Consider the following 15,503-nt stretch of genomic DNA (forward strand, 5'->3'; position numbering starts at 1 on the left):
GTGAAGAACTACTCCTAATTTGGCAGCAATTGGTCGTGCTCCAATGTGGCACCAATTGTAGTGGCCCTGATGTAGTGCCAATGGAAATCTTTCTTACTCCGACGCAAGAGGCAATTAATGTAGTCACAAATATACAATAAGAGGGTGGTCCTTTGAATCGTGGACGGAGGGGTGTTGTTGGAGCATGCATTGCCCTGGCATCTGCCTGCCTATATACCGCACCTGAGAATGCCTGATGCCAACACTGGGCATCTGGAATGGACGCTTTCAATCCTTGAGCGCTAATGTTGCTAAGCACCATTTTTAAAAAAATCGTAGTTCAAGTACTGTACTGTCTTTGTCTTCATTCATCATACACACACAGGAAATGAATCAGAGCTGTTTAATATATTGCTGCCAAGATCCTTTGCTCAACATTGAGCACGGCACCTGACCTTTAGCAACTCTTTATTAACTATCCAATTGCTACTCTCAAAACAAAACAGAAGTTTGACCAGAAATAAGGCTACACTTCCCCAATACAACAAAAGGTAAGGTGCAGAGGCCGAATGGTTCTGGGACTAGTTGGCCATCTCAGAGAGGTTGTGAGTTCAAATCTCAGTCGGGCAAGGTATGGATATGAATTCAATAAATGTGATGCGTGGGCTGACAGCAGAAAATGGTGACCATGACAAACCGTCAGATTGTTGGAAACAGCCAACTGGGTCGCTAATGCCCGTCAGAGGGGGGAACCGGGCATCCTTATGCAGTCGGACATACGTGTGAATGCAACCCTACACGCCACAATTAACTCAATGCCCTCATGGCAATGAGCGATGGGCAAATAATTGTTGCCCACAATTTACAGCAGTAACTACACGTTAAAAGAATTTTATTGGCTGTAAAGCCCTTTGGGACATCATGAGGTTGTGAAAGGTGACATTTCCATAAAAAAGCTGTTTGAGGCGGCTGGGAGCCATTTGAAAACGTCACGAGTTTGATTTATGAAAGACTTTTGTAGGATTTTAAGGGTAGATAAAGTTACAATGTACATTTAGTTGAATGGCAGAACAGTGTTGAATGATTGTGCACAGCTTTGGTCTCCTTATCTAAGAGACGATATGCTTGCCATATGCTTGCAACAGAGGTTCACCAGACTGATCCGCGAGACACCGGATTGTCTTAGGAGAGATTGAGGAAGCTGGGCCTGCATTTTCCAGGGTTTCAAAGAATAAGAGGTGATCTCACTGAAGTTCTTACAGGGTGGATATAGAGAGGATGTTTCCCTTGGCTGGTGAGTCTAGAACCAGAGGATATAGTCGCAAAATAAGGTATAGGCCATTTAGGTCTGAAATAAGAAGGAATTTCTTCACTCAAGAGGGTGATGAATCTTTGGACTTCTCTACCCCTGAGGACTGTTGAGCATGTTTAGGACAGAAATTAATAGGTTTCTGGAGACTGGCAGGAAAGTGGCGTTGAGGTAGGTGATCATCCATGATCTAATTGAATGGAAGAGTAGACTCCGGTGGGCTGACGGACTCACCCCTGTTTCTATGTTCTTTACTGTGTTCTTGAATGGCCTAGTCCTAGGCGGGATTCTGTGATCCTGAGGCTAAGTGTTGACCGTCAACACGGGGGGCCAGCACGGCACTGGAGCGGTTCATGGTGCTCCAGCTGCTGATCCTGGCGCCAACTGGGCACCGCGGGATCCGCGCATGCACAGTGGCACCAACGCGCGCATGCGCAGTGGTTTCCTTCAACGCGCCATCCCCGACGCAACATGGTGCAGGGCTACAGGGGCTGGTGCAGAAGAAAGGAGGCCCCCAGCCAGAGAGGCTGGCCCGCTGATTGGTGGGCCCCGATCGCGGGCCAGGCCACATCAGAGCACCCCCCCCCGCGAGGTCGGACTCCCCTCCCTCCCCACAGGCCGCTCCCCGACCCTTCCACGCCGGGTTCCTGCCGGCTGAGAGCAGGTGTGGACGGCACCGGCGGGACTTGGCTTTTTTATGACGGCTGCGTAGAGCGGCCCCCGACCAGCACAGCGCCAACCACGCCAGCGCCAATGGCACCGATTCTCCGCTGTGCGGAGAATTGTGTGCCGGTGTCGGAGCGGCATGGCCCGATTCGCGCCAGTCGCGGGGATTCTCCGGCATGACCCCCGGCTGAGAGAATCCCGCCCCCTGTTCTTTTATTCCGACCTTCCTAAATGCAAGTCTTTCCTTTTTAAGAACATACATATTTGTCTAATATGATATCTGAGGTTTAAAGAATGCATTATAGATTTTTCATTAAGTGGTATCAGTTGCTGTGTGCTGTTTATAGTTTATTGATTTGGCTTGATTTTGAACTCCTCAAACATAATCACCCAAATTCTACTTAGAATTAAATATTTGGCCAGAATTTTACATTGAATGTGCGGGCTTGCGTGAACATGAAATCAGGTAAAGTAGTGCCAGAAGACATTGCGCCCAGATGTCTTTGTGAATGTTACGGTTGGGGACGCGTGCGGGTGTAAGAAGCATGCCTGCCGACAATCGAACGGGCAATTAAACGCATCAAGGAGGCGATCGCTTGAGATTTTATGCGGCCCGTGCACTTTTATGGTTGGTTGACAGACCCATCGGTCAGATGGCCTTCACACATTTGTTCAATACTCGATCCAGGGTGGGATAAAATAAAAGATGTCTGAGAGTTGGGGCTGTTAGGAGTTCTGCTGTCAGTTGCTTGAATTTGCATTGGAACAGTGCTGCAACTCCCTGAGGCAGCTCCACAGCAGCAGTCAGCCTTCAGGGTGTTCGCTGTAAACACCTCCTTGCACACCCTCCCTTCTCTCAGTGCCTGTCCTCTCCCCATCCCCTGGCAGCACTGAGCCTCTCTCAGCACATGGTTCACACTGGTTGCCAGTCCATTGGGATTGTGGCTGGACTTCAATCCCATAAATCCCATCCGCTTTCTGGGCCTGCCAATCGCGCGCGTGCACATGATGAGTGCGAAATTCTGGCCTTTGTCTTTTTAGGCCAAAGCATGGCACAATCCCACAGGTAGCAGGGAGGGTATCAAAATTTCCTGGGACCATTTTCATCTGATACTGCTCAGGTTGGCACCAGCTGGGGACAGCTACACAAAGCAGAGCGAGGTTGAATACCGGACTGCGCTGCGTGGAGTTGGTCTCTTGGTTTCATTCTAACAGTTCAACAATTGAGGCGATGCAGCTCAAAACACCGCAAACCATCCATCCCGCATGCCACATCGGGAAAAAAAATCTAATCTTGTGCTTTTTCTTTGTCCTGATATTGGAGAAAAACAACAAATTCGGGTTAGTCTGTTGGACAGTATCAGCCAACATCCCCCCCCCCCCCCCCCCCCCCCCGCCCCCCCCCCCGCCAAGCTGAAATATTGGGCTGGATTTTAAGAGGCTGATTGGTGGGGGGTGCGGTGGAACTGAGTTGGGCAGGTGGGTGCATTATTCTGTGCTTTCGGCAACCTCACCCCGACCCTCCTCGGCGCCACTTTTGGAAAGGCCAAGTTAGGTATAGTATCCTTACAGGGCAGAAGGAAGCCACTCGGCCCTTTGGTCTGCACAGACCCTCCAAACGAGCACTCTATCCAGGCCCACTCCCTGTCCACCCCGCTCTATTCCCCCTTAGCCTAACCTGCACATCCCTAGACATTGGCGTGAGATCATTAGCTTCCCACAAGCAGCGATAATTAAAAGGCCAATTAATTAAGGGCATTAATCAGAATTTTCCAGCTGCCCCCATACCTACCTGGAGACAGGCGCCCAATGGCAGACCAAGGGATTGGGGCCCTGCGATCACTTCGAGGGCCTCTCTCCCCGCCCTCGCCTACCTGTCCACTTCCTCTCCACTTGCGCTGCTGTAACCTCTAGGGCTACGGGCCAAGCGCTAGAAAATGGAATTTGTAAAGTCAGATCTTTGTTGGCCGGCATGGGCACAATGGGACGAGTGGCCTCCTCCTATGCTCTTAACGTCTATGAATCGACAGTTATCCAACAATTGGAGCCATTTTCTACATCAGATAGTTTAGTAAGTGCTGAGAGGGAACCTCAAGACAGAAGCGTTGTGTCTCTCTTCTTCACTTGCGTGATGGGCCTCCAATTTGCCCTCCAGTTCCTTTAATTAGACAGCGAGCCTGCTCTATGGCCACCCATTGGCCAAACCAGCCAAAATTGATAGCAGGTGACCGCTCCCAGCACAGTGCAGGGTTGGGATCTGCATTTGACCCAGACATTGGGGTTCCAGCTCAAAACAGGAAATTCTGCCCAGCGGAGGCAGTGGGCCTTGGAACAGATCTGCACCAACAACAATGCCAGCAAGCGTTGTTTAGCAGCTGGTATTAAAGGAGCTCGACATCCAAACTCCAGAGAGAGACGGGCAGAGCACAACCCAGTCCCTTGTAACAGCATGCAAGCAGAGCTCACCAAATAGCAAGAGCAGCTGCCCAAGGAGCTAACAGCTGCTTTGATTACAGAACAGCAGATGATTATCGTTTGATTTTCAAGGGGTTGTGAGAAGAAACAGCAATGATTTCTCCTCAGAGCTCAGCTCCAGCAGGTCGAGCACGATGAATGGAGATCTCTGTCAGCAAGTGTGGGCTGCCCTATGCTGTGGCCATTTTATTTAATAAAAAGGAGTCAGTCATAGAACATAGAACGATACAGCGCAGTACAGGCCCTTCGGCCCACGATGTTGCACCGACATGGGAAGTCAAAAAACAAAAGCCATCTAACCTACACTATGCCATTATCATCCATATGCTTATCCAATAAAATTTTAAATGCCCTCAATGTTGGCGAGTTCACTACTGTTGCAGGTAGGGCATTTCACGGCCTCACCACTCTTTGCGTAAAGAGCCTACCTCTGACCTCTGTCCTATATCTATTACCCCTCAGTTTAAGGCTATGTCCCCTCGTGCTAGCCATTTCCATCCGCGGGAGAAGGCTCTCACTGTCCACCCTATCTAACCCCCTGATCATTTTGTATGCCTCTATTAAGTCTCCTCTTAACCTTCCTCTCTAACGAAAACAACCTCAAGTCCATCAGCCTTTCCTCATAAGATTTTCCCTCCATACCAGGCAACATCCTGGTAAATCTCCTCTGCACCCGCTCCAAAGCTTCCACGTCTTTCCTATAATGAGGTGACCAGAACTGTACGCAATACTCCAAATGCGGCCGTACCAGAGTTTTGTACAGCTGCAACATGACCTCATGACTCCGGAACTCAATCCCTCTACCAATAAAGGCCAACACTCCATAGGCCTTCTTCACAACCCTATCAACCTGGGTGGCAACTTTCAGGGATCTATGGACATGGACACCGAGATCCCTCTGCTCATCCACACTTCCAAGAACTTTACCATTAGCCAAATATTCCGCATTCCTGTTATTCCTTCCAAAGTGAATCACCTCACACTTCTCTACATTAAACTCCATTTGCCACCTCTCAACCCAGCTCTGCAGCTTATCTATGTCCCTCTGTAACCTGCAACATCCTTCCACACTGTCGACAACACCACCGACTTTAGTGTCGTCTGCAAATTTACTCACCCACCCTTCTGCGCCCTCCCCTAGGTCATTTATAAAAATGACAAACAGCAACGGCCCCAGAACAGATCCTTGTGGTACGCCACTTGTAACTGAACTCCATTCTGAACATTTCCCATCAACCACCACCCTCTGTCTTCTTTCAGCTAGCCAATTTTTGATCCACATCTCTAAATCACCCTCAATCCCCAGCCTCCGTATTTTCTGCAATAGCCTACCGTGGGGAACCTTATCAAACGCTTTACTGAAATCCATTTACACCACATCAACTGCTCTACCCTCGTCTACCTGTTCAGTCACCTTCTCAAAGAACTCGATAAGGTTTGTGAGGCATGACCTACCCTTCACAAAGCCATGCTGACTATCCCTAATCATATTATTCCTATCTAGATGATTATAAATCTTGTCTCTTACAATCCCCTCCAAGACTTTACCCACAACAGACGTGAGGCTCACCAGTCTATAGTTGCCGGGGTTGTCTCTACTCCCCTTCTTGAACAAAGGAACCACATTTGCTGTCCTCCAGTCCTCTGGCACTATTCCTGTAGTCAATTATGACATAAAAATCCAAGCCAAAGGCTCAGCAATCTCTTCCCTGGCTTCCCAGAGAATCCTAGGATAAATCCCATCAGGCCCCGGGGACTTATTTATTTTCAGCCTGTCCAGAATTGCCAACACCTCTTCCCTACGTACCTCAATGCCATCTATTCTAATAGCCTGGGGCTCAGCATTCTCCTCCACAACATTCTCTTTTTCCTGAGTGAATACTGACGAAAAATATTCATTTAGTATCTCGCCTATCTCTTTAGACTCCACACACAACTTCCCATCCCTGTCCTTGACTGGTCCTACTCTTACCCGAGTCATTCTTTTATTCCTGACATACCTATAGAAAGCTTTTGGGTTTTCCTTGATCCTACCTGCCAAATACTTCTCATGTCCCCTCCTTGCTCGTCTTAGCACTCTCTTTAGATCTTTCCTCGCTACCTTGTAACTATCAAGTGCCCCAACTGAAACTTCACACCTCATCTTCACATAGGCCTCCATCTTCCTCTTAACAAGAGATTCCACTTCTTTGGTAAACCACGGTTCCCTCGCTCGACGCCTTCCTCCCTGCCTGACCGGTACGTACTTATCAAGAACACGCAGTAGCTGTTCCTTGAACAAGCTCCACATATCCAGTGTGCCCAACACTTGCAGCCTACTTCTCCAACCTACCCACCCCCCCCCCCCCCCCAAGTCATGTCGAATGGCATCATAATTGCCCTTCCCCCAGCTATAACTCTTGCCCTGCGGGGTATACTTATCCCTTTCCATCACTAACGTAAACGTCACCGAATTGTGGTCACTGTCCCCAAAGTGCTCACCTACCTCCAAATCTAACACCTGGCCTGGTTCATTACCCAAAACCAAATCCAATGTGGCCTCGCCTCTTGTTGGCCATGTTAACATATTGTGTCAGGAAACCCTCCTGCACACATTGTACAAAAAACGACCCATCTAATGTACTCGAACTATATCTTTTCCAGTCAATATTTGGAAAGTTAAAGTCTCCCATAATAACTACCCTGTTACTTTCGCTCTTATCCAGAATCATCTTCGCCATCCTTTCCTCTACATCCCTAGAACTATTTGGAGGCCTAGAGAAAACTCCCAACAGGGTGACCTCTCCTTTCCTGTTTCTAACCTCAGCCCATACTACCTCGGAAGAAGAGTCCCCATCTAGCATCCTCTCCGCCACCGTAATACTGTTCTTGACTAGCAGCGCCACACCTCTCCCTCTTTTGCCTCCTTCTCTGAGCTTACTAAAACACCTAAACCCCGGAACCTGCAACAACCATTCCTGTCCCTGCTCTATCCATGTCTCCGAAATGGCTACAACATCGAAGTCCCAGGTACCAACCCATGCTGCCAGTTCCCCTACCTTATTTCGTATACTCCTGGCATTGAAGTAGACACACTTCAAACCACCTACCTGAACACTGGCCCCCTCCTGCGAAGTCAAATCTGTGCTCCTGACCTCTATACTCTCATTCTCCCTTACCCTAAAACTACAATCCAGGTTCCCATGCCCCTGCTGCATTAGTTTAAACCCCCCCAAAGAGCACTAACAAATCTCCCCCCCAGGATATTTGTGCCCCTCAGGTTCAGATGTAGACCATCCTGTCTGTAGAGGTCCCACCTTCCCCAGAAAGAGCCCCAGTTATCCAGAAATCTGAATCCCTCCCGCCTGCACCATCCCTGTAGCCACGTGTTTAAATGCTCTCTCTCCCTATTCCTCATCTCATTATCACGTGGCACGGGCAACAACCCAGAGATAACAACTCTGTTTGTTCTAGTTCTGAGCTTCCATCCTAGCTCCCTGAAAGCCTGCCTGACATCCTTGTCCCCTTTCCTACCTATGTCGTGAGTGCATGATGTGCAATCTTCAAAACCAGGGTACTATTTTCCCGTTCTAAGAAAGGCTGTCGGATTCAGCTGAAATTGGTAAACATGACTACAAAACTATATCATTTCGTTGATATAGTTTAGGGAAGGAAATCTGCTGCCCATTACCTGGTATGGCCTATATGGGCTCCATCGTCGCATCGGTGCATCAGATCCCCATAGGTTTTGTTCCAGGAGAAAAACTAATGTAATAAAATCAACATGGGAATGTTGTCTTAAATTATGATGCACAAGCATCAGGATTGGGATTTGAACATACAACCTTCTGATTCCAAGATGAGAATGCTACCAGATGAGCTAAATCCAACACAAGTGTAGAGCTGCCAGAATATACCAAAAGTAAGGGCTTGGCTATCCACTGGGTATTCCTGAAGGCCCACTTCAGTTCTATGGTTGTCTCGCAATCGAGTGTGTGGGAAACAGAGTTTGAGCAGCAGTATTACAAATCTTTCTCCCGATGGAAGTACCTCAGGATTCAAATATGAGCTCCCCGCTCACCTCAGCCGGTTAAATCAGTGAGAAGCTGGGGAGGAGGGAGATCCCCGAGTCTGCGGGGCATTAACTAAGCTTGATCTGCTGGAAACAACTGTGTATACGCTGCAGGTGAGCATGTGTGCAGGTAGGGCTACCTGAGCTCACTTGTGAAGAGGCACCAGAGGTTAGTGGCACCCATGGAATTGTGCCCCAGCAAGGGGGCATGGTACTATTAACGTTGGCTGATTGTGTGAAACGGGAAACTGAAGTTAGCAAACACACACACACACCACATGCACACACACTACACTCCGACACGAACACACGCTACACTCCAACACCACACGCTACACTCTGACACCACATGCACACACACTACACTCCGACACACACACACACATACTGTACTCCAACACCCTGCTTTAAAACAAATCCCTTGATACACTTAATCAACATTATATCAATCTCCGTCTCTAAAGCTCGATTTGACCCTCTGCATCTGCCACCATTTATGTTATGGAAGCCAGTTCTAGTTTCGCTGTTCCTTTGCGCAATGGATGTACTTCCAGATTTCACTCCTAAATGGCATGGTTCTCGTTTTTAAATGATAAAATCACAGTATGCTACTGCAGGGAAGGAGTCCATTTGGCCCATTGTTCTTGTGCTGGCTCTTTGAAGGAGCTACCAATTGGTTCATTCCCTGTGGACCTAAAAACATTTCCTCTTCACAAATATCAACCCAATTTTCTTTTCAACGTTCCTGTTGAATCTGCTTCCAGCTCCCTTTCATTGCATTTTAAATCTAGATTATACCCTGCAGTGTAATTTCTTTCCCCGTATTAGGAATGAGTCAAGTTTCCCAGCATTTTGAGTTAGGATTGGTGTTTTCATTGTTTTATTGTTTAATAGATTTCATTTCATGTTTAAATAGACTGCACCATATAAATAAGGGAATGCAGGTTGCACTGGGTGAGTTGATAGAGAAATGATCACTGCTCAGAATAAGTTGTGTTTTAAGAAGTCAAGATTTGCTTTCTAGTCTTATTAGCAGAGTTACTTTTGGAGCTTAACGCCCCACTCTGGTTCTTTTACCAGTCACCAGAAATAAGTGGTTTCTGGTTGCCAGTGGAAACAATGTCTCCTTATTTACTCTAGCAAACACCTTTATCTTCTCTGTCCTGAGGAGATCAATTCAAGTTTTTCCGTGCGTGTAACTGAAGTCTTTCATTCCTCTTACAGTTCCAGTCAATCTGTTGTGCATCCTCTCTAAGGCCCTCATATCCTTCATAAAGCATGGTTTTCTCTAGGTCTGAATTCTCCAACCAGAGAAAATAATTTCCTTGCATTGAATCGATCAAATATTTTTATCAATTTAAACACCATAGTTGGATCACCCTTTTCTTCTACACTAATAGAAATATAAGTCGTCAATGGAACTGGTGCTGATCACATCACGCTTAAATGATGCTCTGAGCTCCTGCAACTGTGAGACGACCCAGAAAATAAACTAATTGAGATTTCCTCAATTACAGCTAAAGTGTGATGAATGTAGGAATTTCAGATGTATTGTATTGTAGGTATTTAATAATAATCCTTATTGTCACAAGTAGGCTTACATTATACTGCAATGAAGTTACTGTGAAAAGCCCCTAGTCGCCACACTCCAGCACCTGTTAGGGTACACTGAGGGAGAATTCTTTCAGGACTTGAGGGAGGAAACTGGAGCACCCGGAGGAAACCCACGCAAACATGGAGAGAACGGGCAGACTCCGTACAGCCAGTGACCCAAGCCGGGAATCGAACCCGGGTCCCTGGCGCTGTGAAGCAACAGTGCTAACCACTGTGCTACAATACTGCCCATTTGATGCAGTAAGGGTTAAAAGCCTAGGTCAGTGTGTTTGACTGCTGCAGTCATGTTTTTAAAAGAAATCCTAGTTGGAAAGACAACTAAGTTTTGGAACCAGAGGTGCAATCAAAGTATTGTAAAAAGCTTGGGCTAATGGAATTTTGTTTGGTTTATGGGAATTCCCTGTGGAGTTAATTAGATTTCAGCTTGATAAAATGATGTAATTACTGGGAGGAGCCAAGGTATCATGCATTTTGCATAAAAGCAAAGTTTTGGATGAGTGTTAGCTGGGGATGTGAGCAGAAGTCGAGCATCTCAGTTCAGTTAAAAGATATGTCTGTAGTTGAATTAGCAGTTTCTTTCCAAGCAGTTCAGAAGAGTGTAATTTGAAGATGAGCCGAAGAAAGCTGAAACAGCTTTAAAAAAATAATAATAATCTTCATTTGTGTCACAAGTAGGCCTACATTAACACTGCAATGAAGTTACTGTGAAAATCCCCGAGTCGCCACACTCTGGCGTCTGTTCGGGTACACTGAGGGAGAATTCAGAATGTCCAATTCATCTAACGAGCACGTCTTCCGGGACTTGTGGGAGGAAACAGGTGCACCCAGAGGAAATCTACTTGAAGAAATACAGCCAGTGTCAAAAGATCTATCTTTCTCAAACCTTATCTCTGTACAGCAGGTATTCCTGAGGGCTAACTGTATTTAACAGTGGATTGAGAGCTGAGATGTTTTGTTGTGGTTTGAGTGGGAATAAAGATAGCAGTTAAAGGTTACTGTGCCACTGCATTGATTAGCATTGTTTAAGGGGTAATTGTAAGTTATTTTCTGATGTGATGTGAAAGATATTTTAATACTGTGTCAGTAATAAGTTTGTTTTAAAATATAATATCCCTGTTTCTTCGTGAAATCACTCCTGGGGTGAGGTATCCTTTCCTCACTGTCTGACAAAATTAAAATAAAAGATTGGGGTTTCTATATCCAGGCCACTGCTGTGGTCTGGTTAGGGATCGTAATAACAGGCAAATCAGAAAGGGGTAGATGTGTAGACACATTAACGTCTTTCATTGAAGTCAGCCAAGAAAGTAAGGCATCAAATTTAAAAGCACTTTCAATATTCAGCAACATTGCCATATAGATGGAGTCTCACAAGGATCAATGGGCATCTAACAGGTGCTGTATGTGTCATTTACTTGATGCTAAACAGGCCTAACAGGTAGCGCACATCACTTACCTGGCACCAATCAGGTCCAGCAGATGCTGCCAACGATCGTCGACCTTGCCCAATTTGTATTCTATCTCGGACGCTTTGCTCTCGTGACTTGCCCGGATCAGTCTCTGGCCCATCTGCTGCAACTGCATCTTGTTCTCTCTTGCTGCTGTGATTTCCTCCTGATAGTCCTGTGGATAATGTGGGACAGACCGGGTTAAGAGATTTGCATTCTGCTGCCAATGACCATTCGGGTAGTTGGAGAGAAAATGCATTCGATTGGCAACCAGTTGGGTTGAATCCACATGTTTGACTGGCTAAAGGACAACACTCCACATCCGCCAAGTTCCTCCTCTTTTTGTGAGGTAGTCTTGTCCCGCACAGAAGTCACATGCATCTTTTGCCTAGAACAGCTCGGAAGAGGAACATTTCCAGCATTGCCACCAGAGAGGTAAGTTGGCAGCGAGATCGCCTGTCCTTTGTAGAATGCACTCCGCTGCCTTCAACGGTATAAAATGCAAATTGGATCTAGAAGAGGCTGGCCACCCCATCCACCAGGTCAATGCTGGGGGCTGTGGATGAAAATGACCCTCGTAGAATCAGCTAGAACAACCTCGGGATGCCATAGAGTTCACCAGCCTCTCACTGTGTAGAGTGCATCCATGTTCTGTGCACAAAAACACTAAATGTCATGGGGCTGAATCTTATTCTCCCTGGAAACATCTGAAGGCAAGGGAAGCATGGGACATTAAGCAGGTGCCTTCTTGCCTCCTGCCCCCCAAAACCTGACCTGTTGGAAATTTTATGGGGCGCAGGGAGCATCATTTAATCTGCCCGCTCTTGTCCCTATTGAGGTCCTTAAGCTACCACCTCTGATACTTGACCCACAGCAGGTGGAGGGCCATATGATCTGAGAAGCGTGGCAGCATTTACTGCATGGGTTGGTTTTGGGCAAATGGGGAGGGGCCTGGGCCCTTCAAACCTCCCATTCACCAAGACCCCCAAACCTGCGCTCCTTTTTAAAAATGTATTCATTTTTTAAATCAATTTAGAATACCCATTCTTTTTCTTTCCAATTAAAGGGCAATTTAGCGTGGCCAATCCATCTACCCTACGCATCTTTGGGTTGTGAGGGTGAGACCCATGCAGACACGCGGAGAATATGCAAACTCCACACGGACAGTGACCCGGGGCCGGGATAACGCAGTCAGTTTGTTTTTGGCGTTAAAAATTAATTCCGTGGAAAGCGCGGGGTTTTTCTCCCGCACGCGGGAAGAAAGGTGGGAGGGGGAGCGTAGGAACATCTACTGATGGGGAGATTCCCACACGGGGGGGTCAAAGGGATGGCGGGGGAAGCCGGGGTCAGCAGGCATCAGCTGACTTACGGGAGTGATATGGGGGGAGCAAAAAAGCTAGACACGCGTCTAGCGGGGGGGAGGGGAGGGGTGGGGGGGGGAAACAGGGTTGCTGCTGCACTGGCCGAAAGGGAATGGGACACAGAAGAGGTGGCCGGGACGGAGGTGAGAAAGACGCGGACACGGGACTGGCCCAGAAAAGGAGATGGCTAGTCGGTGGGGGGGGGGGGGGGGGGGGGGGGGGGGGGGGGGGGGGGAGAGCCCCTCCAATCCGGCTGATAATGTGTAACTTGAGGGGCCTGAACGGACCGGTGAAGAGGGCTCGAGTGTTCGCGCACTTGAAGGGACTGAAGGCAGACGTGGCTATGCTCCAAGAGACACACCTGAAGGTGGCGGACCTGGTTAGATTAAGAAGGGGATGGGTAGGACAGGTATTTCACTCGGGACTGGACGCGAAAAACAGAGGGGTGGCAATTCTGGTGGAAAACATGTGTCATTTCAGGCCAAGACTATCGTAGCGGACAATGGAGGGAGATACGTGATGGTGAGTGGTAGGTTGCAAGGGACGTGGGTGGTGTTGGTAAATGTATACGCCCTGAACTGAGATGATGCTGGATTTATGAAGCGCATGTTGGGGCGCATCCCGGACCTGTAGGTAAGCGGACTGATAATGGGAAGGGACTTTAACACAGTGCTGGACCCAGCACTACACCGCTCCAGATCAAGGACTGGAAAGAGGCCGGCGGCGGCCAGGGTGCTCAGGGGGTTTATGGACCAGATGGGGGGAGTGGACCCATGGAGGTTTGCAAGACCGCAGGCCAGGGAATTTTCTTTCTTCTCCCACGTGCACAAGGCATACTCCCGGATAGACTTCTTTGTGCTGGGCAGGGCGCTCATCCCGAGGGTGGAGGGGACGGAGTATTCGGCCATAGCCATTACGGACCATGCCCCGCACTGGGTGTAAGTGGGGCTGGGAGAGGAGAGGGACCAACGCCCGTTGTGGCGGCTTGATGTGGGACTGCTGGCAGATGAGGTGGTGTGTGGTAAGGTAAGGGGGTGTATTGAAAGGTACTTGGAGGCCAACGACAATGGGGAGGTGCGAGTGGGGGTGGTATGGGAGGCATTGAAGGCGGTGATTAGGGGAGAGCTAATCTCCATCAGGGCTCATAGGGAGAAGACAGAGGGCAGGGAAAGGGAGAGGTTAGTGGGGGAGATTTTGCGAGTGGACAGGAGATACGCAGAGGCCCCGGAGGAAAGATTACTTGGGGAAAGGCGACGGCTCTAGACGGAGTTTGACCTGTTGACCACGGGGAAGGCGGAGGCACAGTGGAGGAAGGCGCAGGGGGCGACCTACGAGTACGGGGAAAAGGCCAGTCGGATGCTGGCACACCAGCTCCGTAAGAGGGTGGCAGCGAGGGAAATAGGGGAGTCAAAGATGGTGGGGGAGCCATGGCCCAGAGTGCAACGGAAATAAACAAGGTATTCAAGGCCTTCTATGAAGAGCTGTACAGATCCCAGCCCCCAGGGGGAGAAGAGGGGATGGGAAGATTCCTGGACCAACTGCGGTTCCCGAGGGTGGAGGAGCAAGAGGTGGCTGGTTTGGGGGCACCAATCGGGTTGGAGGAGCTGAGTAAGGGTTTGGGGAGCATGCAGGCGGGGAAGGCCCTGGGGCCGGACGGGTTCCCGGTGGAGTTCTATAGAAAGTATGCGGACCTGTTGCCCCCGCTACTAGTGAGGACCTTTAACGAGGCAAGAGAGGAAGGGTCCCTGCCCCCGACAATGTCGGAGGTGACAATTTCCTTGATTCTGAAGCGAGGCAAGGACCCACTGCAATGTGGATCGTACATGCCGATTTCACTCCTTAATGTGGACGCTAAGCTATTGGCAAAAGTGCTGGCCACGAGGATTGAGGACTGTGTCCCGGGGGTTACACATGAGGACCAGATGGGATTTGTAAAGGGCAGGCAATTAAATACGAATGTGCGGCGGCTCTTAAATGTGATAATGATGCCATCGGAGGAGGGAGAGGCGGAGATAGTGGCTGCCATGGACGCGGAAAAGGCCTTTGACCGAGTTGAGTGGGAGTACCTCTGGGAGGTGTTGCGTAGGTTTGGGTTCGGGGGAAGGTTTATTAGCTGGGTTAAGCTCCTTTACAGCGCCCCGGTGGCAAGTGTGGTGACGAACCAGCGGAGGTCGGAGTACTTTCGGCTATACCGAGGAACGAGGCAGGGGTGCCCTCTGTCCCCCCTGTTGTTTGCATTGGCGATAGAACACTTGGCCATATCACTGAGGGAGTCTAATAAATGGAGGGGGGTGGTCCGCGGGGGGGGGGGGAAGAGCATCGGGTGTCGCTATACGCGGACGACTTGCTGCTGTACGTGGCGGACCCAATGGAGGGGATGGTGGAGGTCATGCAGACTTTGAGGGAGTTTGGGGAGTTCTCGGGCTACAAGCTCAATGTAGGGAAGAGCAAGCTTTTTGTACTACAGGCAGGGGACCAAGAAAGAGGGATAGGGGACCTACCGCTGAGGAGGGCGGAGGGGAATTTTCGGTATCTAGGGATCCAGATAGCCAGGAGCTGGGGGCCCTACACAAACTGAATCTGACGAGGTTGGTGGACCAAAT

The 15,503-nt window shown here is 48.9% G+C and overlaps 1 protein-coding gene across 13 annotated transcripts in view; it reads right to left on the reverse strand.

Moving 5' to 3' along the window:
* Window positions 1–15,503, reverse strand: part of syne1b (spectrin repeat containing, nuclear envelope 1b) — a 669,902-nt gene that overhangs the window by 114,521 nt on the left and 539,878 nt on the right. For all 13 annotated transcript variants that reach the window (XM_072505314.1, XM_072505250.1, XM_072505295.1 and 10 more), the window contains one exon: window positions 11,548–11,714. In XM_072505314.1, the coding sequence (XP_072361415.1) occupies window positions 11,548–11,714 (167 nt within the window). The remainder of the gene's footprint in view (window positions 1–11,547; window positions 11,715–15,503) is intronic.

This window comes from Scyliorhinus torazame, chromosome 1 (assembly GCF_047496885.1).
Source record: "Scyliorhinus torazame isolate Kashiwa2021f chromosome 1, sScyTor2.1, whole genome shotgun sequence".
NCBI lineage: Eukaryota > Metazoa > Chordata > Chondrichthyes > Carcharhiniformes > Scyliorhinidae > Scyliorhinus > Scyliorhinus torazame.